Source organism: Accipiter gentilis, chromosome Z (assembly GCF_929443795.1).
Source record: "Accipiter gentilis chromosome Z, bAccGen1.1, whole genome shotgun sequence".
In the NCBI taxonomy this organism is placed as follows: domain Eukaryota; kingdom Metazoa; phylum Chordata; class Aves; order Accipitriformes; family Accipitridae; genus Astur; species Astur gentilis.
The window spans coordinates 65,895,091-65,918,090 of NC_064919.1; the positions used below are offsets into that span (position 1 = coordinate 65,895,091).

Here is a 23,000-nt window from a genome sequence, read left to right on the forward strand (position 1 = left end):
TGGCTGCAAAGTTTGTCATCAAAGCATTTTCCTTTTTTGATTCATGAGATGAATTTTCCAAAAACAATAGATGAACCAAATCCAAAGGTAAAGAATTCAGTCTGACTTAAGTGAATCACATAATCAGTTCTATAATTGAACAACTGATCTAAAACCTACCATTTTTTTCCTTTTGTCTTGCTCTGTGGGAGGTTCCTCATCTTCTGTAACTTTGGGCTCTTCAAAATGAGACATCAACATGCAGCTAAGAATGGGAATAAGAACAGTTTTAACACACACTATTAACATGCATATTTTAGCTCAAGTTGTGGCTTAAAAATGCATTTCTGCATATGGAAAACAGACCATGTGGGTTTAAAAAACTAATATGGAAAAACCTACTGTTCTTAACTAGAATTTCCCAATCTTTCCAAGCAAACACAATATAAGCACTCTGTATCCTATCAACATGAAAATCAAAGTGGCATATATGCAAAACTAGCTAAGATTTCTCACTGAATTCATGAGAACTATAACAAAAGGACCTGAAAACTAATATGGTCAATGCTCTTAGTTCTAGAGACTAAAATCTCCAAGACACTGAACAATAATGTTTTAGGTGGACAGAAATGAGTCAGCTTCTGCAGTCATTTATATAAGAGGTTTTTCCTAGGCAGGCAAAGCAAAGCTTTTAAACTTCTTGTATTTGTTTTGCTCCACCCTCAACTGGTAAGTACTAATACACACAAGTAACAGACATATTTTAACTATTATTTTTGTAGTAAGTATAAACCAGTAAATATGAAAAAACAATTAAATGCCAGACATTTTTCTGTGTCTTTAAACAGTTTGAATGGACTTTGTAAAGACATTAATGAACGTTATCTTATAGCAAACATGCTTTCCATTCACTTTACATTCTCCGAGTTGAAAGAATACACAAATATTCTACAACTTTACCAAATTTTTCCTAGAAAATCTGCTTTAAAAACCAAAAGGATTTAAAAATCACTCAGATGACAACAACTTGCCACCATGTATTAGGCATGTTTTATGGCAGGAAAGACACATAATCGAGATATTACAAAGCACCAAGACAGATGAACATTATTGCTCATTTTCAGCCCTGTACTACTGTGCATTTTTAATTGCTGCATTCCACTAGCAGGTCAAATGTTCCTGCAGCTAGGTTGAATAACTTGAAGTTACTAAAATGAAAAAAAGTTCTGATTTTATGGGAAAATGTTCAGACTTACTCTGTTTATATATTCAGTTTTCTATTAACGTGTATTTAGAGGTGTATGAAACACTTGCTAAACAGCATGGCAGAAGGGTCAAATTGCTAACACAGAAGCGATTTCCAACGAAGGGATTAGTTACTTCAAAATAGTACAGCAAATCTTATCTCTCCTCTCCTCACAAATGGCATGATTTCTCACAACTCAGTTTATTTAAAAAAAAGAAGACAAAAATATATCAATTGCAAAACCATACACAATTAAATTAACTTTTTCAGACCTTAATAAATTTTAGGAACCACAAAGAGTAATTAAAAAAACTAAAAGAGGAGGGAATAAAAAAAAAGAGAAGATGGTAAAACTGGGAAAAATGTAAATATTGTTGAGACTAGACTAGAGCAATGGAATACTCCCCTTTCCAGAAAATCTGAGGTCTGTAAAGCTTTCTTGTAGTTACCACTACAATGCAAAAACATAGATGCTAGGAAACCTGGCTGAGTGTAATTCCTTTGTATTGTAAACCAGGGCACTGCGTAATCATTTTCATAACCTGATCAAAATTCCATCTAAAAACTGGTAAGACCTTTATCTTTGCATTTGTATTTGGAAAGCCTCTTCCAAAAACTCACTAATCTAACTACAACAGTTTCTTCAAATTTCCAGTTTAAATGTATTCACGGTCAATTTATGCTTCAGCCAACACTATAATTTAATTTGTAGTCTTCCCTGTGCATGTCTACTGCATGTCTTCATACTTTAGTGGCTGCAGTTCTATATTGCTTCAGCCTTGATTCTCTTATGCTAAACATGCATGTTGTTATAGTCTCTGCACTTCAATAATTAGATATTATGATAATCAGCGGAGTATACAATTTTTTTTTCTGAAGTACTTCACGCTTAAATCATTCTTCTTCAACGTGGAGAGCCAGAATAGCACATACACCCTCCGGATGAGTGCTCTCACTTTATTTACTTTCAGATGATGTCCAAAAGTGTAACACAAATGTCAGAATCTGTCAAACAGCTCATCCAGTATCTGTCAATAGAAATACGTCCTTGGTTCAGTGTACGTGTATTTTATAAAGCAAAAATAATGTCCAGAGTTTGGAAAAGTACAGCAACAAGTTCTACAAGCTTTCAAGGTTAAAGTATGAAATTAACTAGGACAAAGTTTTATTTATTTCTCTGTCAGAACTCCTTTCGACAAGTGCTGACAAAGCAGCATGTTTAGAAATAAAGGGACTCTGTAACATTGTCTCTGATAGTAAACAGAACATAGCGTCAAATCACATTCCCAGATTTTGGAGTTACATCTTCTAAACAGAGAGTTTGGGGGGGGTGGGGGGGAGAAGTACTTTTGCAAGCAATTCTTGGGTATAGTTGAGGCTCAGAATGAGTGTGGAACATTCTCAGGGCACACTTGTGTACATACCACCTGGTTTAAGTGGAAAAAAACTTAATAAATTGCATGCAGGCTTTTGTGTGCCAGCTCGCTTCAGTGCCAGCAAACATCCCCTTAAGCAATTAATTAATTAGTTCAGATACAGTCTGTTCTATCACCAGGTAATTCTCTGAAAGTTAGAAAATGTTTGGTTCTTAGCATTCACTAAACACTGTCATTAGAATATAGTTTCTTGTAAGGACATCTTGCAGAGCACCTGTTTCTAATGTCTTACAACTCTCCATCATTCTAAAAATATGTAATTATTCCAGAAAAAAGCCCCAACACGAAGATCTGTCATAAAAAATCCTTATTATTCAGTGAGGTTTTTTTACTTTTCCAGCTTTGATGGAATATCACCAGCAGCCTGGGAGTCAGCAGGAGATGAATGAGTGTGATGCTGGGTGGCAGCGCACTCTGAGCATCCCTGACACCACCTTCCTGTCACAAATGAACTTTTGGTCCCAGCTCTGGAAACTGTCTTTTGAGGTATGCCCTGTAGCAGCAGGTGTGTTAAGTGGAACAACTGAAGGGGGAAAATTATCCTTGTGGGACAGGTTTTCAAGTTCTTCAGGCCATGAAGTATTGTAAATTAGGTCCACCCAATGAGGCTGAGGCATTTATGAAAAGATCTTGGTTAAACTCCAGATGTCACATTCAAAGAAACTCTGAGCTACCACCCTATCAACATACAAGCTTGTTGGATTGTAATTTTAGATACAATAGTCAAGTGAGCAAAAAGCAAGTCTAAGCCTGTGAACATTTTAAGACATCAGTTAGTAGATAACTTAATGAACAACGTAAAATTATATTGACTGACATTTTAAGCCCTCCCTCCCCCCATTACAATTATTTTTTAAGACCAAAAATTTCCTATCTTACTAAAACATTCATTCTTGTGAAAACGGAAATCTTAGGAGCATGTCTTAACTGCCTACAGATTTTTCCAATCAAAACACTACATATAAAACAGTACTACTACTGTAAGACCCACAAAAATTCATTAGATTTTCCACTTACTCTTTGTATGTTCCTGTTTCAGGATCTTCAGTCATAACATCATGCAGCCCTTCCACTGAAATGTTGATGATACCACAAAATTTATCTTGGATAACACTGGAAAAGAACAAAATTTATCTTGGATAACTTTGGAAAAGAACAGGAAAGTGACTTAGCTGAAGGAACTAAACAGGAAATTTGCTCAGTAACTGTAGAGCACATTTACTAAGCAGTATTTTCATTGCTTACTGCTTAGCTGAGCATGCGGTCAAGCAGCTAATTCAATATTTTTTTTAATTACACAAGACTTCAAAAATGTGCAAGAAATATTATTCTTAAATAGAATAAAACCTTATGTGCCACTGTTGAAAACCTGGAAATAATTGCAAATGGAATAAAAGAAAAAATACATTAGCACAGGACTCAAGAACTGAGTGGAGAGGACATGCTCCTGCTAGTAGGGAGGTCAGAGTACTGCCTTCTAAACACATTTACACATTTTCTCCCATCACTATTCAATGCAAAATCTACACACAAAACCTTGAGAAAAGGGCATCTTGTAAAGATAGCACACTCCCCTCTCTGTCCAGCCTTATGAGTATTTCTTCACCCTCCTAGCCAGCTGAATCACTCCCCATAACGGGTGCAAAATATCTGCACCCAGTTCTGCACAAAGGCCACTTCCCTGCCTAGAGACGGAAAGGTGGGGTAGGATTTCTCTGCTTTAACACAGGCATCTCCTGCCACTTGAAACACTAGGCTACTTAAGACACCTGCAAAGGGCTGGTAGGTATCACTTGGGACTTAAAAGAGATAAGCACCTTTCCCCACCATGAGCTGAAGGCCAGACTGGATACCCTCACAACAACCAAAATGACACTAAACACGTTTAGACACTTGCCCTTGCCTTGAGAATTGATGTGCCTTGTAGGGCAAGTGCATAGAAACATGATCTCCTCATGATTGGTAATGTAGGTGCCACCAGCTCCTAGTTAATGGAAAGCAGCTGCCACTGCTGTTTCTGCCGAATTTCCTGCTACTGTAAGGCTAATGCCAGAGATGTGCTATTGTGGGACTTCGGTGCATGGACTCCTACTCTGTGAACTACAGAAGGTTGAAGACATACTGCAAGTTGAAAAGATGTTCAACTTGGGAAGACTGCAAAAGTTCCAGCTACAAAGAGCAAAGAAACAGAAATGGCCTAACTGATGATGGTAAACTACAACACTCTTCCTGGGACTGCCATTGACTGAAGCACTTTATTAGCCCGTTTGGAATTACAGGTTTAATTTTCCCCAAAAGATTCTGCTGCCGTCTAGTAGGCAGAAGCAGACATGTTCTATATTTGTTTAAAGGTACTGAATACTAAGTTCATGCATTGTTATTTTGATCATTTATGTTTTAACATAGACAAATCTATTTCTTAAGATTCTTTCATTTCCTTTTCTTATTTGGGATGAAAACTGAAAAACTGGATAAACTGTAGCTCCTTGTACATTAGTTACTGCATTTGAAAAACTTCTTGTCAGACATTCAAAAAAAAATTTTATGTATATGACAAACAGACTTTATATAGCAATGGATGCTTTGGAAAAAATACATATCAAGTTAGAATACTAAGCATATAAAATATTTCTTTTTAATTTGTTTTTATAAGATTGATTCAACTCATGATCATTTTGTTTCCAAAGGTTTATTTTTGTTCCCTTTTTTATTCAGCTACTGTCTAATACTGGGATCTGAACTGTACTTTGTATAATGAAACTTGACAGTCCTGAATTCCACAAAATGAAAATTGACATTTTCATTCAGTCTGGCTTATTCTTACTATCATTGTCAAGTACACATTTTTAAGAGACTTTCTCCCTTGCCAAAAAGCTTCCCCATCTCATTCAAAACAGCAAAGTATTAATTGTTGTGAGACTGAACCTCTGTGGGGTTCTGCAGACAGCAAGCAAACAGCCTACTGACCACACAGCACCACTGAGAAACTAAGCATTGCCTGCTTAGCAGCCTGCAGAATGAGCCCTCAGAGACAGAGCAGGTTTCTTTACTGGAGTCAGAGGTTCTTACCTAGCACACCTCCCATTAAAGCTCTTTTGCCTCCTGCTTTTTTTGAAATACATCTCTAGGAAAATGCCATTAATGTGGCTAATATTTTCCAACGTGAGAAAGGAAACAGCTGTCCTCAGCTTCATGTCAACAGAGGACAAGGGGCATTCAACAGAGAACAAATGCAAACACTTCACACCTTGGAAAAGTAAATTATGGCCTGTATGTATGCACTATTTAATTAATAATACAGGTTGCTACCCATTACCTGATAGTTATATTTCTTCTTTCCAAGCTGCATGAAGAATCCCTGTCACAGAAATTTTATAGTGGGAAGGACGAGAAAGGTGCTTGACCCAATGAAGGCACAGCCTTTCCATCAGCTGTAGGGCTCATTATGGTCAATCTATTCAGTGAGGTTACTTTAATTAACCAACATGTAAATAAATACTGTAGGTGTAGTGGTCATTAACTTTATGTTTTTTTCCAAGCTTGCAAATTGGTAGGAGGAGCATATGGGGGGCCCATTTCAGTAACTTGTGTTTCCAAGGATCTGTGATATTTCCAGAAAAAAACGGAGCATAGTAGTTGAACACCCAAAATACTGTTCTTGATAGTTAGCTCCAAAGCCCAAAGAAAAATCACTAATTTCTTTACTTGGACAGGATATTTTTACTTTATGGCACAAATAAGGAATGATATTTTACTTCTTTCTCCAGTGGAAAATAGAAATTTCATGGTAATTTTTCTTTTTTTGAGGAAAGCAAAGCTAAACAATGTGGAAGACCTTTCAAAATGCAGTAACTGTTGCCTGCAGCTTTCAGTAAAGATAATACCTTTCCTTTTCTCCCCTTTCTTTTTCCCTTTAAATGGGACATGAAGTTTCTTCATACCAAAGACTCACTGAAATGTTTACCAAGTACGGAATCACTAAACAATGCAACTATTTTTAGAATACAAGACACATGCTGGTGAAAAAGAAAGACAGCATAGGCTCATTGTGCTTTGAAAAAAGAGAAACCTCAATTAAAGTTCAATGGCAATATTAAAATGCATCAGGCCTTATTTTTGTAGGAGAGCGAGCCATGCAAATCAACGTAATACCTTTTTAAAGAGACTGAAATTAGCCTGCTTGTTTCAAGAAATACATTAGAAAGTCAAGTGAGTACATTTAGAAAACACGGGGACACTGTATGTAGATGAACTTTCAAAACTGAACAGTTAATTCTGTCCATACAAAAATCTTAATTCAGGAGGAAGGCATCATTTAAGCAGTTCTGCCCTTGAATTGCATATAATCCAGATCAGTAATGGAACAAACAACAGCATCAAGTTATAACTGGTTTTATAACTACTCAGCTTCCCTAAGTTATCAGGACAAAACCTAATTCGGTATGCAGCAAAAATTATCAAAAGACAAGCCCAGAATTAGAGGATTATGACTTCTAAAAACTTGTTAGGATCTAAACCACTCTAGAACTCCGTTTCAAAGATGCAATTAACACATATTAACACTATTTTTTATTACACATAGGATCTTTTATGCTGTCTGTAAATAAAATTCACCTTGCCTATAATGAAAACCAAAGGTAGCAAACATCTAGGGCAGCTTGTACATGGATAATCTCAAACCTTTTATTTCAAAGTTTGCATAATTTGTCAGACAGAGAATAAAAGCTTTGCAAAGGAAAAAACAGACCACATCTGTTCTGAAAAAAGTCATATTAGTTTTTTTCTTGTTCTATCATTTCTAATACACTCAGCTGTCTATTCAACTTTTTATTATCCTGAGGTTTTATGCAAAAACTCAGAATCTGGATTTCAATTACATAGATAGCTACTGTAAATAAAGCTTTATCATCATCTTAGTAAAACATATATTATGATAAATTTTTAGGGGTACTTAAATAAAATGGTCCCCATGTCTGCTATGCATCTTCCTCAGCCTATCAGAAAGGGAGGAAAAATTCTGCATGGGAAAACATACTATTTTAGAGATTAAAAGGAAGAGGAGAAAATCTGTTCTGCTTTTCTACATTCACCAGGATGAAGCAGTAAACACCAAAAAAGGGAAAAGCTTAATTTCTTATCTTTACTAGTGTACAGTGGATTTGAGAAAGATTAATTCTCTATTCTTATCTCGTTAGCCAAGGAAAGAGATGGAGTGGGACAAATAGAGATTACTTTGCGTGTACTGTGAGCAATGCAAATGACTACTCCACACACCCCCTCCTCCTCAGGAGCTGCACAGTGCTAAGGAGCTGCTAAAACAGTAATGTAACAGCTAAGAAAACATTTCCAGGGGAGTCTGATGGCTGACCATAAACTTTATGACCATAAAGCGCCATTTTGCTTCATGAGGGCAGACTCAACCAAGTCTTCTAATGTATTCTCTAATGAAATAGTTAATTATAAACCACACGTGCACATGAAAGGATCTGTTTCCTAGTGTGAACTTTTAAACACAAAAGCTACTAACTGCAAAAGGCAGTCCCCCACAACTGCATAATGAATCTCTCAATTCCTTGTTAGTCTAATCCAAAATGTTGGCAAGCTGGATATTAGAGGATGACTCCACTCCAAAGGATGCAGTTCAACTGCTCCAACTCTTTGCTTGCACAAACAGCTCTGACAGCATCGGTTTCCTTTCATGTTCCATCACTACAGATGGCGAGACTCATGCCTGGCAAACAACTCCTACAGCAGCTTGTCAGCGGAAAGGACACAACTTCAGAGGGAACCTCTTGTGCTCTTCTGCAGAGAGCAGCTGTGGAAATCAGAGCCTAAAACAACAGAGCTGTCCTCTCTCAGATTTCCTCAAGAACTCTCAAACTTTTCCCACTCCCAAAACTCCTTTCTAACAAAAGCACAGCAGCACTTCCAGCAATGAAAACTTGGTTAACTAGCTTCCACTCAATTTCAAGTCCATTATTTCTGAAGACATCCATAAAAAATTGCAAATTTAGAAATACAGCACATAAAACTGCAGAACCTGCTACTGTGCAATCACTGTGCAGCTGTTACTAAATGAAAACAAATTTAACACTCATCATGAGGAATTATGTAGGAAAGACAGAAAGTAACAAAAATGGGTTAAAGAGGAAGAGTCTGTAATGGATTAGCCACCCAAAAAATAATTAACCATGAATTAGAGTCGACGTTTTCCCTCCTTAAAAACATTTACCCATTACATTTAACATCTGATCTACAAGTAGTAAATTATTGAAAAAATAGTTTCTACTCGAGCAGTCCAAAAGAGTTAGAGCTTTTGGCCAAGTAGCTAACTTCAGTGTTCCATAAAAGTATTTGATCTTTTATACAGTAAATTGCAGTAAAATATAGTATTATGATACAGTAAATTGCTATTTCATTACATTCAATAGAAACACAGAACAAGGAACCACAAATGCATACTTGCACATTTACACCCACATAGTGCAGTCAAGGTCTCTGTATGTACTGGTAGCAAATAATGTGTCATTACTGGAAATGAACTGGAGACAGACAAACAGGACATTAGGGAGCAGCCCAACACAGCCACACACATGAGTTACACCAGCAGAAAGCAGGCAGGCTAGAACAAGAACCTGGAGAGCAGTTCTGGTTCATCTGGAGAATGCCCCGGTCTCCAGGCTGGATCCTGGAACAGCAACATACTTCTACACAACTTAAATCAAGCCCATGGAGGACAGACTATCAAAACTGTGTTCTCCATTTTTCCTTGAGCAAAGTGATCTAACTGTAAATTGTGTTGCTTATAAATGAAGTGGTTGTTGAAGTCTCTAGGGCACAGGCCTGTAGAAAACAAACAGCATATACAGAAGTCCCATTCAGCTAGCTGAAAATTTTACAAGATTGGACTATTTGGAACATATTTTAATGACTTTCTCCTGATTAAAGTTTGAATTACTGGAGTAACAACAAGAAAAAAAAATATCAGAAATTCAGGTCAAAAATACAGCTACAACACACTAGACATAACCTGAAAATAATGTAAACAGACATCAATATTTGAAATAGAAAGTTAAAACAAATGCAAACTATATAGTAAAATATCCATCTTTTGAAGATGAAGCCTAAAATTAGGTCTTCACTAAGAAAACATACTTTGACCTGACACTTCCAAATATACAACACAAATATGTAAATATCTTCAGTAATTAATCTAGAGTTATGTTTTTAAAGTGTAGTATATTTCTTCAGTTTATACTGCTTATCTAGCCAACCCCCCCTCAAACTATTACTATATAGATGACAAAATACCTTTTGTTGACAATAACCAGCTCTACCACCTTAAGACGTAATAAGCTTGGTCAATTTTTCAATTCGATAGAAATTTAGTTTCCTAATTAACCCCAGTTTCAGGTATTATCATAAAATGATACAGATCCACACTAACAAAAAATTCACTTTAATATATTCATTATACAGAATGAATACACAACTTTGTATATTAAAAAATGTCATAGGTATGAATAAAATTTGTATATTTTAAATTTTTCTTTTCTCGAGAGTTTGAACATGCTAGATATAAATATGCTCACTTTTTTTCCCAATATAACGATCAACAGAGGCAGAGCAGAAACTGCATTACAATAAATAAAAGAAGCATTGCTTTTTTTCTCATTCCCCCAGATTTCTTGGCTTCATGATCTGCTAAAAACTGATGTGTTGCTTGCATCAAGCTTGCTATGGAATTTCTACAGAAACTTATACCATTAAGTACTGCAAAATAAAAATAAATGTATGTGTAGTTTATATTGCACATATACCTGAGTTATAGGCAAAAGATTCCTACAACAGGGACACAATAATATACCTATCCATGTCAGATTTAAATGACATCTAATAAAAATCAATAAACTTCAAAACATGCAGGAAGCAAATGGTGATGCAGAAACCAAATTATACCATTTTTCCACAATTCTATCAACCACTTGATTTTAATCAGTAAAGGTATTTTTAGAAAATTGAGTTCTTGATTTCTTGACATTTCAGATCACAGTAAAGTTAATATCAAATCAAATGAGATAAATTACAATGATGAATGTTCAAACAATATGACCTGTGCCTGACTTTCAGATGCTGTTCGCTTGAGCAGCCTGATTTGGTCCAGTTCCGAATGCCCCATTGAATTCTGAGCCAGAGACTGCACTGGGTCAGTTATGTTGTATCTGCCAGGCTGATAAAAACCGTAATATTCTATTCTCTTTTCCCCTGAGTTTTCCAGCACCTTTAGTTTCTGCCTAAATTGAATAATCTTACAGGTTAAGAACAGGATCACAGCACAAGCCAGAATGAAAAAGCCTAGTAAAATGTCAAAAGCCTGGTTCAGCTTTTCAACCTGTTGTGTACAAAATAGAGATGTTTTTAATGATACAGGAGCAGCGTCTGTTGGAGTTAAGCCTTTTTCTTCTATGGTTCTGTTAACAGGTATAATCTGTGCTGGTATTTGCACCAGTAATGTTGATAATATTGTAGTTGTCCGCAATGGAATTTCAGCAGCATTTTCTTCATAGGGCAGCGGGTGAGCAGATGTAGCTGTAGTTCCTTCTGAGAAAGCAATATATTTAGTTTCTGCACTGGCAAACTGTTCAAATGTGTTGTGCCTGTTTCCCTTATGCCATGCCATCAGCAAAGTGGTAGAGCTGTGATGGACACCCACGGATCCTAGACTCCACGCTGTTCCTGGGCTGGCAGTAGGGCTACTGCAGTTTGCAAACTGAGTCCACTTAATGTAATGCAAAGGTCTACCACGCATACTCAGGGGACTCTGACAATGAATTTTTACAGAAATAGGAGACGATGCTAGCCAATTAAGTAACCCAAGCATTTTGCAGCTGCAGTTCCAAGGATTATAATTTACCTGTAGATCAGTTAAAGACACTAAGGGCTTGAGCACTTCAGGTTGTAACTCTGTAATATTATTAAATGCTAAACTGAGCATTTTAAGTGACTGTCCCATTTTTTCAAAGGTACCATCACCAATACTGGTTATTTTATTTCTGTCTAGCTGCAGATACATTAAATTGTTCAATAAAGTAAAAGTGCTGGAATTTATATTTTCTAAGTCATTATAACTTAAGATTAACTGGCTAAGGTTGTTTAATCCAAAAAATCCATTTACAGCAATACATTTTAGCTTTACGTTTTTTAAAGAAAGATATCTAAGCTTGTTAAGTCCTTTAAATGCAAAAGGATGTATTGATCCAATGGGATTGTGAGACAAAGAAAGTCTTTCAAGATTTTTGAGCCTTCCAATAGCATTCGATGGCACAAGCGTCAAGTTGTTACCTTCAAGGAACAAATATGAAAGGTTTTCAAGATGATGAAATGCTGAATCCGATATCCGTGAAATCTTATTATCAGCTAGGTTAAGTGTTTGGAGACTTATCATTCCTAAGAAAGTCCCACTTCCAAGGACACTGAGACGATTTCTTTGAAGTGTTAAATATCTAACAGAAAGGAGATCACTAAATAATCCTCTGGGAACAAAAGCTATTTGATTATTCTGAAGGTATAAACAATGAAGATTGGAAAGACCTTCAAAGATTCCTGGATCTAGGCGTTTAATATTATTGTTATTTAGATGCAAGTAGCACAGTCTGGGGAGGTCCACAAAAGCTTTCGGGTGTACATACGAAATACCGGAGTTATCCATGTAGAGTGCAGCAAGCTTCTGAAAGCCTCTTAGCTCATTCGGGGAGACACGCGATATATTATTCCCACTGAGGTACACAAGAATTGTTGTTTTTGGAAAGTTCTGCGGGATGCTCGAAAGCCCTAAATTACGACAGCTAACTTGTCTCCCTGTGCAGAGCTGGCAAGCAGCTGGACAGCCAAGAGCCTCCTTCTGGAGCAGCAACAAAAGAAAACAATTAAGGATAGACAGGAATGCTCCCGGGCAGGGTGGAGAACTTTGCAGACCACACATATCCCTGTCTTTGGCCTTCTCACTCATCTCTCACTTCGCTAGTAGAGATAAAAAGAAGTTTATAAATATTATTAATTCGAAAGTTTAAAGATTCTGCTTGTACAGTCTTTAAAATATAAGCATTGCTTTCAAGATTGGTATTTTATACATTCTTCTTTGATGGCAAATAAGCAGTTTAAAAATAAAACTTAAGTGAAAGTTTGAACTACACTGAAAGAATTTTCAAAATAAATGAACAATGAAACAAATGTACTGCTAACCTAGCCAGAAAATATTTAATTGGTTGCAGCATAAAAACAACTAAGCTGCCAAAATAATGGCTTCTAGTAAATTCAAAATACTGCTTATTAACTATTTTTTATACTTAAGAATGGCTAGGAAATGTTTCAATAGCATTCAAGTAGAAATGCCAACTGGAAACAAGTTTCCTTTCACTGGCGGCTCATTTATAATTTTAATTTTACTTCTGTACAGCTGAGTTACGTTCAAAATAAATAAAAAACAATGCCTTACCCCAAATCTGAAGTTCATTATTTCTGTTACCTTGCCGTTTTGCAGTTCACTCGGTTCAAGCTGACCAACTATACTCATCTGTGAAACCTTTGTAACGGCAGTATTGCCACGTACTAGAGCCCTCACGTTTTGCCCCAGGATTTGCAACTGTTTGCTCAGGAAACTAAGAAAGAAGTGGTTAAAGTGAGGTTGCCATGGATACAGGAAACCCTGGGACAGGAAGCCATTTTATCTGTGCTTCAGAAGTACTGTTGGAAAGGAAATCTCAATGATTTGTTTCTAGAAGACCAAGAACTATCTTAATTTGTAACTGTTGCTGTTTTGTGGGGTTTTTTTAAACCATTGTTTTTAACTAGGAGAGCTCAAAAGAGTTTCACCTAAGTTAGGTACAACTTTTGGAATAAAGCATATCTATTTGTAACAGCACTATTGCATTACCTGTAAATCCTTTATCTTTCGGCCAGAATCTGAAATGTTCTGTTACATCAGCAGCAACGCTTACGCTGTTCTCTCTCTGCCTGCAGAGCCGAACGGCGGCCAGCACACGCGCACAGACTCCAGCAGCCCAGCAGAGAGGGAGAAGAGGGAGGTCGCTCTGGAGGGCAGAGCCCCTGTGTCCCTGGCACTTCAGCAAGGCACCACCCTGCCAGCAATCCCACAGAGGCCCAGGAAATCTTAGAGATGAGAAACACCCGGTGTGGTACTTGGCTGCTGCGTATCTGTTGTACTTCAGGCTTGGTCCGGGCACTCTGTTAAGTTGCACTTTAGGCCACTTTTTTCTAAAGCCGATTTATCCACAGAGGACTAGGTATATTGTGACAACCACACACCTCGGGTCCACAGCTTTTGTTTCCTGCAGTGTCCCTTGTGCAGATAAACACTCAGTGCAGATGTGTGCTATAAATATCTCCCTCGCTTAAGTACCGGAGATACATCCTCAGTTTATCCATCACAGGGACTAAATACCTGCTAAATCCAGTCACATCATCAAAGGAGGAAACAGGAAACAACAAAATGAGATAGTAAATTAGAGACTAAGCCTACAAATAGCAAGGTAACTATAAAATCATGATTTGTACTGCAACAAGACCTTCTGCTCAGCAAAACGAAAATGACAAAGCCCATCAGTAGCCATAGCCAAGTAGGAGACACAACAGCACAAGAATCATCAAGTCACTTTGGCCACAATGATCTCACACAGGAAGCACGAGTTCACGTAAGGGGCAAAATATCACCCCAATATCTTTGTCTATAATAATCCAAGCCGAAATGCACGAAGCACATGAGCAAAGGAAGCAGAATAGACAAGGACGTGCTTCTGAAGAGGCCTTCTTCGAAATTCTGCCAAAAGAAACTTAAATTTCTGAAGTTTTGAAAAAAAATGGTTTTGACCATATATAACTGGCTTTTTATGTTTGAAATCTGTAAAACATTCAGTATCAAGAGATATACTCCTTCAATTTTTCAATTTGAGCTGGCCAAAATTACCTAGAGGTGGGATGCAGGGGAATGTGGGTTTTTTTTAAAAAAAAACAAACAAAAAAACCCACGACAAACACTAAAAGCCTTTAATTCTATAAGAGTCAATACCTCTTGTAACATCTCGTCTAAAGTAAGAAATCAGCAGGAACAGCAAAATTGGTCCATGTGCCACTTTAGACAAAGCCTAAAACAGTTACAATCCAGAATTTGAGCTTCATTTGGTTCTTTTTTTTCTGAGACCATTGAACCAACAGGAAAATTAATTGTTCTTTAGATTTAACTATTTATTTTCACATTTTATTTTTTTCACAGTTTTTAATATAATCATTGATATAAACTAAAGTAAAATAAAATGGCATGTCATTTCCTTAAAGGGCAAACACTGCATAGTTTTGAACAGTTCCCAGGATGATTAGGGAAGTACCCCAGATATGGGGGAGAGAACAGTAAGAGTAATTGAAAAAGATTATCCAGGTCAAATAGAGCCACGTGAGGAGAAAAACAGAGATTGACTGAAAATGAAAAATTACTTCAAACACGAAATTATCTCCAACCTAAGCTTCACCACATATAGCCTGTTCATGCTGATATTTACGTGGGTAAAGAAATCATTAAAAACCATTTCTTCCAAGATATGCTGTGTGAAACAACCCCACAGGGCTAAAAGAAGCAAGTCCCAATCTAAAAAAAGAATTTTAAGAGACAAATGTTAATAGATATTCTTATTTGCAAAATGCCAAAATTAACGTATTTAGAAAGACTGAAGGAGTTGCTGAAGCTCTATGGGATATCAGATAACATGGAAATTTAGAGAAATCAATAGAATAGTGACCAGATAAATGAAAGCTGGTGCCCAGTTAAGTGGCTGAATGTCTCTGTGGCCTTGTACTAAAGGTACTTTATCAATATTCATAACAATTTTGCTCAAACCCTAGCTGCCACTGTGGTTCTGAGTGCATTGCTGACCTTTCCAATTCTCAGATCCTATGTACAAAATGAGGAAGAAAAATCTTAATACAGGTCATGGCTCCTTTCAGTTTGCCCTAGGAAACCTGGAGAAAGTCCTGTCTTGCACTTTGTAAATACAGCACCTGGAGACCTGTAAAGCAGACTGGATTTTAATTTCCAGGTACTGCTCCATCAATAGCACATGCTGTTAAAAAAGTATCTGAAAGCAGTATCTGTTAAGAATGAGAGGCAAAATAACATGCCACATAACTGATACCATTTGGGGGAAAACCATAAAAAAAGACCGAGATACACATACAACCTGGATCAGCATTTCTCAAGCTGGCTTGTACTTAAAACAATATAATTCATTACTAATCAAAAACTAAGGAAAACACTTAAACAGGAAACCCCCAAACATTTCTTTCAAACAAGTTTAGGCAGCTCCAACAGTGGTATATTTTATTCACTGCCAATTCTGTTCTCCAGTGATAGAAACACCAGGTTTATATCTGAATACAACTTCACATGGCAAAAGAGAAAATTATTTTTGAATCCTGAAGTGAATCTTATTTTAATATGCTAGTACTGATAAGGTTACTAATGCCATTGCTTTTTAACATATTAAAATCTAGTTCAACAATGACTCCTTGTCAATACAAGTATGAAAGTCTGAGCAACAGCAATTTGTCAAATTGTGCATAAAATGACAGGTGAAAGTGGTTGAAAGAACATGCAAGCACTGCACCCAGTGCAGTCTTTCCAAACCACCTCTATTTTCTCACTGATCTGTGTTAGATTAAAGCCAATATAATTCAGGTTATGAATATTAGCTAGCATAAAATAGTCATCCAACTCCGATTTCTGTACAGCAGAAAAACATGCACCAAGTTCAAAAACAGGTTCTAAAGCTACCTGTTTTCAAAATGTATTAAAGCCCATTTTTGAAGAGGGATTTCATTCTCATAATCACTACAAAATTACATTAAGGCTCACAAAATAGAGAAAAGTCAATTTTTAGCACTGTAATTATTCTTTTGAGCTTGTAAGAGTGAAACTATCTGTTGCCCTCGCACTGTGTATTTAGCAAGTACCTCCTCTTGCAGGTCTTCCTTCCCTCTGCTTTTATTCTCCTCCGCAGGTGGCCTATGAGACAACTTTCTTGTTTTGTTTTCAAATACCTACCACCTTCTGCTCACATCATTCTCCAGATATGACTGCAAGTCAAAGTAATTCAGCTACTGATCTACTGCTTGGGTAGCATACGCATCAACATTTAATCTCATTTCACCTACCTACATCCAGTAACACCTGCCATAGACACCTTATTATTAATGTTATCAGACCTCAAAACCCTTTTTTGTTTTTCTCATTATCATCGAGATTATCTCAAAATTTCTGATTAACTCAAATATTGCAGATTCTTTCTAATTAATATTCCTGCCTAAGTAAAAAAATCTTGATTTGCTGCTTCAGTTACTGAAAATTTCTGTGTTCCACAGAGTGCTATTCCACCCTCTGTATCGGGTCTGGCTGAGACGGAGCTAGTTTTCCCCCCAGCAGCCCTCATAGTGCTGTGCTCTGTATTGGTAGGCAGAAAGGCGTTGATAACACAACGGTGCTGTGGCTACTGCTGAGCAGCGCTCGCACAGCACCAAGGCTGTCTCTCCAACACTGCCCACCTCACCAGCAGGCTGGGGCTGGGCAAGATCTTGGGAGGGGACACAGCCGGGACAGCTGACCCAAACTGGCCAAAGGGGTATTCCATACCATGTGATGTCAGCTCAGTGATAAAAGCTAAGTGGGGGGGGGGGGGGAGGGGAGGGGCAAGTGGGGACATTCGCTATGTATGTTTGTCTTCAGAGCAATCACTACACGTACTGAAGCCCTGCTTCCCAGGAAGTGGCCAGACATCGCCCGCTGATGGGAAGTAGAGAACAAAATCTTTTGTTTTCCTTTGCTTTAGCACGTGACTTTCTTTATTAAGCTGTCCTTATCTTGACCCATGAGCCTTTTGTTATATTTTCTCTCCCCTGTCCAGCTGAGGAGTGGGAATGATAGAACTGCTTTGGTGGGCACCTGGTGTCCAGCCAGGGTCGACCCACCCCACTCTCCTAATAGCAACAGTGATAGTTACAAAGGGGAGACACAGACAAAGAAATTGTAATGTCAGATTAATAAACAAGCAAAACCATTCCTGTTTAATAAACCCACAGTACTAAACATTTGTATATGTAAACATACATCACAAAATCTACTTCAAAATTATGAAGCTTTGTAACTTGCTTTCCTTTTTAACTTTGGCATTTATTATTTTTGATTAAATTATCAAGCAGGTTTTACAACATGCTCAGAAACAATAAGAAGTGAAAACTATAGAATTATTTTTCCCCACTGAGGCTAAGAAAGTAAGTTCCCTTCTATAAATCTTATTTGGCTACAGACTCTATTAAAGTAATATGACAGAAAGTTCTTATGAAACTAAGAGCTCGCTTTGAGAAATTGTTAATTTTCTCACCTAGTAATAAATAATTATTGCACCAATTAAGTGCATTTGTCATGCAAACTGACAAAAAGATAAAGTCTTCTATGGAGTGAGCAGTAAGTGACAAAACAATAACATAAAAAGGTTGGCCATTAATGAAACCCACAGATGTGATATGCTGAAACTAACTATATTTAAAGCTTTAGCCTTTACCATTCTGTCATGGTTTAACCCCAGCCAGCAACTAAGCACCACACGGCCGCTCACTCACTCCCCACCCACCCAGTGGGATGGGGGAGAAAATCGGGAAAAGAAGTAAAACTCATGGGTTGAGATAAGAACGGTTTAATAGAACAGAAAAGAAGAAACTGATAATGATAAATGACAACAGCAGTAATAAAAGGATTGGAATGTACAAATGATGCACAGGGCAATTACTCACCACCCGCAGATCGACACCCAGTTAGTCCCCAAGCAGCGATTCCCCGCCCCCATTCCTCCCAGTTCCTAAACTAGATGGGATGTGACATGGTATGGAATACACCGTTGGCCAGTTTGGGTCAGGTGCCCTGGCTGTGTCCTGTGCCAACTTCTTGTGCCCTGGCTGGGCATGAGAAGCTGAAAAATCCTTGACTTTAGACTTAACACTACTTAGCAACAACTGAAAACATCAGTGTGTTATCAACATTCTTCTCATACCAAACTCAAAACATAGCACTGTACCAGCTACTAGAAAGACAGTTAACTCTATCCTAGCTGAAACCAGGACACATTCACTGCAATATTTAGTAAACTGCTCAAACTATAAAAGCAGTAAGAAATGTACTCAATATGAATGCAATTCAGACCAAAAGGTTTAAAGAACGCAAAGCAATTTTCTAAATTTCAACCAGAATAACTAATTCACCTTCTAGAAATTGATTCAAAACCAAATCCAATTGTACAGCTTTCAGCAGCACACTGCCTGCTAGTTTAGGAGACAGGATGGGCATGCACTTGGCATTAGCAACTGATAGCTTCTAAAAATTTTACAAAGAGAGAAAACAGTGCATTTCTTGAAAAGTACTACAGAGAAAACCCCCAAATACAATACAAAAGCTACTTCTTCCTTAAAAATACAAACATTCTTTACACTAGGCATTTCCTTAATATCAAAACCTGACGTTTCGTTTTAAACCCTCACTTTCTCATTAAATTGACTGAGTATTAAATGTTAATTAAGACAATAGTTTTTTGCAGAAGTTCTTGTAGTGACGTGGGTTGTGTGTTAACCACTTTTGGTATTTTAACATAACACTCTGGCACTGTTAAGAGAAGTCATCAAAAATCTCAGCTACTCTCAGGCAGTCTCAAATTTTAAGAGTATAGGGCAGAGAGGTAACTAGGTGTAACAAAACAGCTCAGAACAAACTCAGGTGGAAAACCAGATACAAAACTGTATTTATTTCTTTTTTTAAGTTTGTAACAATCTTGTGGTTTTTACACATTATTAATAATATGCTATACTTTAGTCACTGCTTATTCAATAACTAAGTTGCAAACATGTAAACTGCATGTTACAAAGGGCAAAGATAGAAAGTTTGAAGAAAGCTGTTTAGTCCATTATCATCTTTTGCTGTCTTTTATATAATTAAAACATTCAGTTTTAGGGTAGATTATATTTAGAAGTTTTAGGAGAGAATTCTGAAATTCTTTATATAGGTCACAAACAAAAGCAAGATATCAGCAGCAATCAATCCCTTATGACTGCGGTTTGGTTTTTGTAGCAGTTCAGCTGCCTTTAGTGACATTCATCCCTTGCCATCACTTGGTACATTTTCCCTTGTAAACAAGCCTTATGGGTCTCATGGGAAATGATAATTGTTCCTGACCAGTCCATGCTAACAATCATGTACTGGAGAAAAATTAATGGAAACTGTGAACAAGGAAGGTTTAAAGAGTGCATCCTCTTGCCAATGCTATGATGTGACATACAATTAAGGACATCGTGGTACTACATGTAACACTCTGAATTATGCAGACTCTGATAATCAGACTAAGACCAAAGCCACATTTTTCACTGACATTATTAAAACTGCGTTGTTACCTGACAGGCAAACTAAGCAAATCCAAGGCCAAACATGGATGATATCTTCAAAATTGTAACTTAAAGAGCTCCTTTTAATACTAGTAGTCTATTAGATGCTTGGGTGAGCACACCTTTGACTAGAGGAAGGATTAAAAAAAAAAAAAGGAGGGGAAGATAGGGAAATGGCTTCAGAGGATCATCCCTATAAAGAAAGGGGGATGTACAAGTTAGCTGTGTAACAAATTCTGTCTTTATAAATGAGGACATAACTACCCTGAAGGAGAATGTGACATGTTATTAGGCACTTTCTTGCCATTTCCTAACATTACAACCTCTTGAGAGGAAAATTAAATTTCTAACAAAGTAACTTTAACAAATGACAGAGGAAAAACTTCTGTAATAACCTTATAAATGAAGATTTATAATTGCATACTGTAAGTACTTATACTCACAGAATGCCAATTATCTCATTGGCAGAACTCACACTGGCTGACATATCAGATTTGATACACGGTGAGGAAAAGCAGACATTCATTTACATAACGATTAGAAATGAGCAGAGCAACCTTGGAGAAACTCTTAGGCTCTTAACCTTTTCCTCACAATAGATTTTCCAGACAAACACATTTGACTCAAAGGGGAAAAATTAGCACTGGCAAGTGGAAATACTTGTGTATCACTAATTAAAAAGGAAAAAGACAAGATCAATTAAAATGGTTCATATTTCAAACTCAGTAGAGTCTCCTCTAAATTGGAGTGGTACCACTCTACCCTGGGAGGTCCACCAGGAATGAACCTATCCTCAAGCACCAAAATGGAACAAAGTCCACCAATAGTGGACTGTTTTGGAAAGCACTGACTTTGAGTAAAAGCAAACTTGGCAATCTCCCATTCAGGAATGATAGGCATAGCATTAATAACACTTACCAGCAAAAGGGGAGTGCTCAGCTTTCAAAATGATGTCAAATGCTACCAGTACTTAGTTACGTACCACATTAACCTAAGCTAATCATTGAGTCAAAAATTCTAGAGACTAAAATATTCCTATTACTCTTAAGCATCTTTCAGTATTGTGTTCTACCAAGATACACAGACAAGAACTGGAAGAATAAAAAAGAAATCTACTTTGCTAAATAAATCATTGAAAACTTTCAATATGCCAGAATAAGGACATTCCAGAACATTGTAATGCTGACATTATACAAAGTGACAAAAGTGCAGAAAACAAACTGCTTATTTCCAGATATATACAGGTAACGAGAAGGGGAAGAGGTACAATTTTAGCCACTTTGGTGTTAGGAAATACAAAGAATGCTGAAGAAGTGTATCTCAAAATGTAGCACTTGAGATAGCGGAGGGGCCCCACATTCTTTCCACAGTGGCCTAAAGACAAGTTAGGCTGCTGCTCCTGACCATGTTCACTGCTTTGGGGACCAAGACCACATCTAATAAAACCCAACTACATCTACTGTAGCGTACTAGAAAAGTACTCTTGAAGCTGTAGGTTCACAAACAAGCCATTAAGATTGTAGACAAACTGGAATATGACTGAACTAGACCAAGAAATTATGACATTTGTGAATGTGCACATCCAGGTTGCTGTTGCCTCTCACATCTCACACCCTAGCTCAGATATGATTCTCCTCCACCAAACTTCAAGCCCTTTCAAGTTTTTCAAAAAACCCTCACTGTTGTAGCTATAGTGCATCTATGCATACTTCCCTTGTGTGCTGAACATGGAGACACCATTAATCCATAAGCGTATCCTTACTGCCTCAATCTTATTACTGGACCCTACTGTTGTACATCAGTTTAAAGACAAAGGTCTTTATTTTATGAAGTATCAAGAGCTTTTAATGAATGAAGATACATGTGGATAATATGAGTGGCAAACAGGCAGTGAAAGTACAAAATGTGGAACGTAATACAGATGCAGATATCAGACACAAAAAATGCTAACATTGAATGGCCAGACTCAGAAAGCAAATGCAGATAATTACACGGTATTTAGTTTATGCAAAAACCCCAAGTAATACCAGGAAATTACTGCTAAGTGAAAAGGTGCTGCAACACACTAATCAGGAAAGAAGCAGCTATTGTTTGTGTGTTTTTAATGTGAACTTCTAAAGACTAACACAATGTGCAGCTGTGTGTTGGAAGATAAACAGGACGCTGGATCGAAGCACTATAGGCATACATGACAAAAATGCAACGGTACTGTTAGTACTGAAGATATGTCATTGCATGTACCTGTGGATGATACTGCCTAGACAAGAAAGCTATATTTTGGCTAATAAACTGTCACTTTATAACCTGCTTAGTCCAACTAATTGGCCTGAGAACAACTGTGAACTACAACTGCTCTGCAGTGAGTCCTATCTTATCTGCTCTAAAATCCTTCACTCGTGACACTTTCAAAGGCACTATATTTGAACCAGGAAAATATTTTTGCCATACTGGTTTTAAATGAATAATGATGGAAGCTTTGGCTTCCCCTAAAAAGCAGAAAGTCCCAAGTCCGCAATTATAAACACGACCACTAACTAGAAAAGTACCTAAAGGCAATGAAGTAATACTATGGAGTTTAGAGGGAGAATAAAAAAAGTCACCCCTTAATATTTTCCCCAACATTTTATCCATAAAGCAACTCTGAGGGAAGAATAAGGACACATGTTATCTTCATTTTTCCTCCAGTACTTTTGTCTGTTCCCTCCCTTTCCTCTCTAAAATAACCTGATGCTCTTGGGACAGCTCCAGCTATAGGCTAGAGGAAGCAACTAGCAAAAAGAGCAAAATCTTCAGGAAGTGCTAGACACAGTGCAGACGCCTGTTTTCCCTATAGCTGAATCTTGAAAACCTGA

At 37.3% G+C, this 23,000-nt stretch overlaps 2 protein-coding genes across 4 annotated transcripts in view; both read right to left on the reverse strand.

The window, feature by feature from the left end:
* Positions 1 to 23,000, reverse strand: part of IPO11 (importin 11) — a 114,969-nt gene that overhangs the window by 15,926 nt on the left and 76,043 nt on the right. For both annotated transcript variants that reach the window (XM_049795341.1, XM_049795342.1), the window contains 2 exons: positions 3,679 to 3,774; positions 160 to 244 (listed from right to left, as the gene is read on the reverse strand). In XM_049795341.1, coding sequence (XP_049651298.1) covers positions 160 to 244; positions 3,679 to 3,774 — 181 coding nt within the window. The remainder of the gene's footprint in view (positions 1 to 159; positions 245 to 3,678; positions 3,775 to 23,000) is intronic.
* LRRC70 (leucine rich repeat containing 70) lies at positions 10,112 to 13,465 on the reverse strand. Of its 2 annotated transcripts, none has more exons than XM_049795369.1 (2): positions 13,157 to 13,465; positions 10,112 to 12,562 (listed from the first exon to the last, which is right to left on the reverse strand). In XM_049795369.1, exons 1-2 carry the CDS (start codon positions 13,232 to 13,234, stop codon positions 10,745 to 10,747), a joined length of 1,896 nt encoding a protein of 631 aa, XP_049651326.1. In that variant the 5' UTR covers positions 13,235 to 13,465; the 3' UTR covers positions 10,112 to 10,744. The 2 variants fall into 2 exon arrangements, with proteins under 2 accessions (XP_049651326.1, XP_049651325.1); XM_049795368.1 differs by having other exon boundaries at positions 10,112 to 12,681; positions 13,157 to 13,248.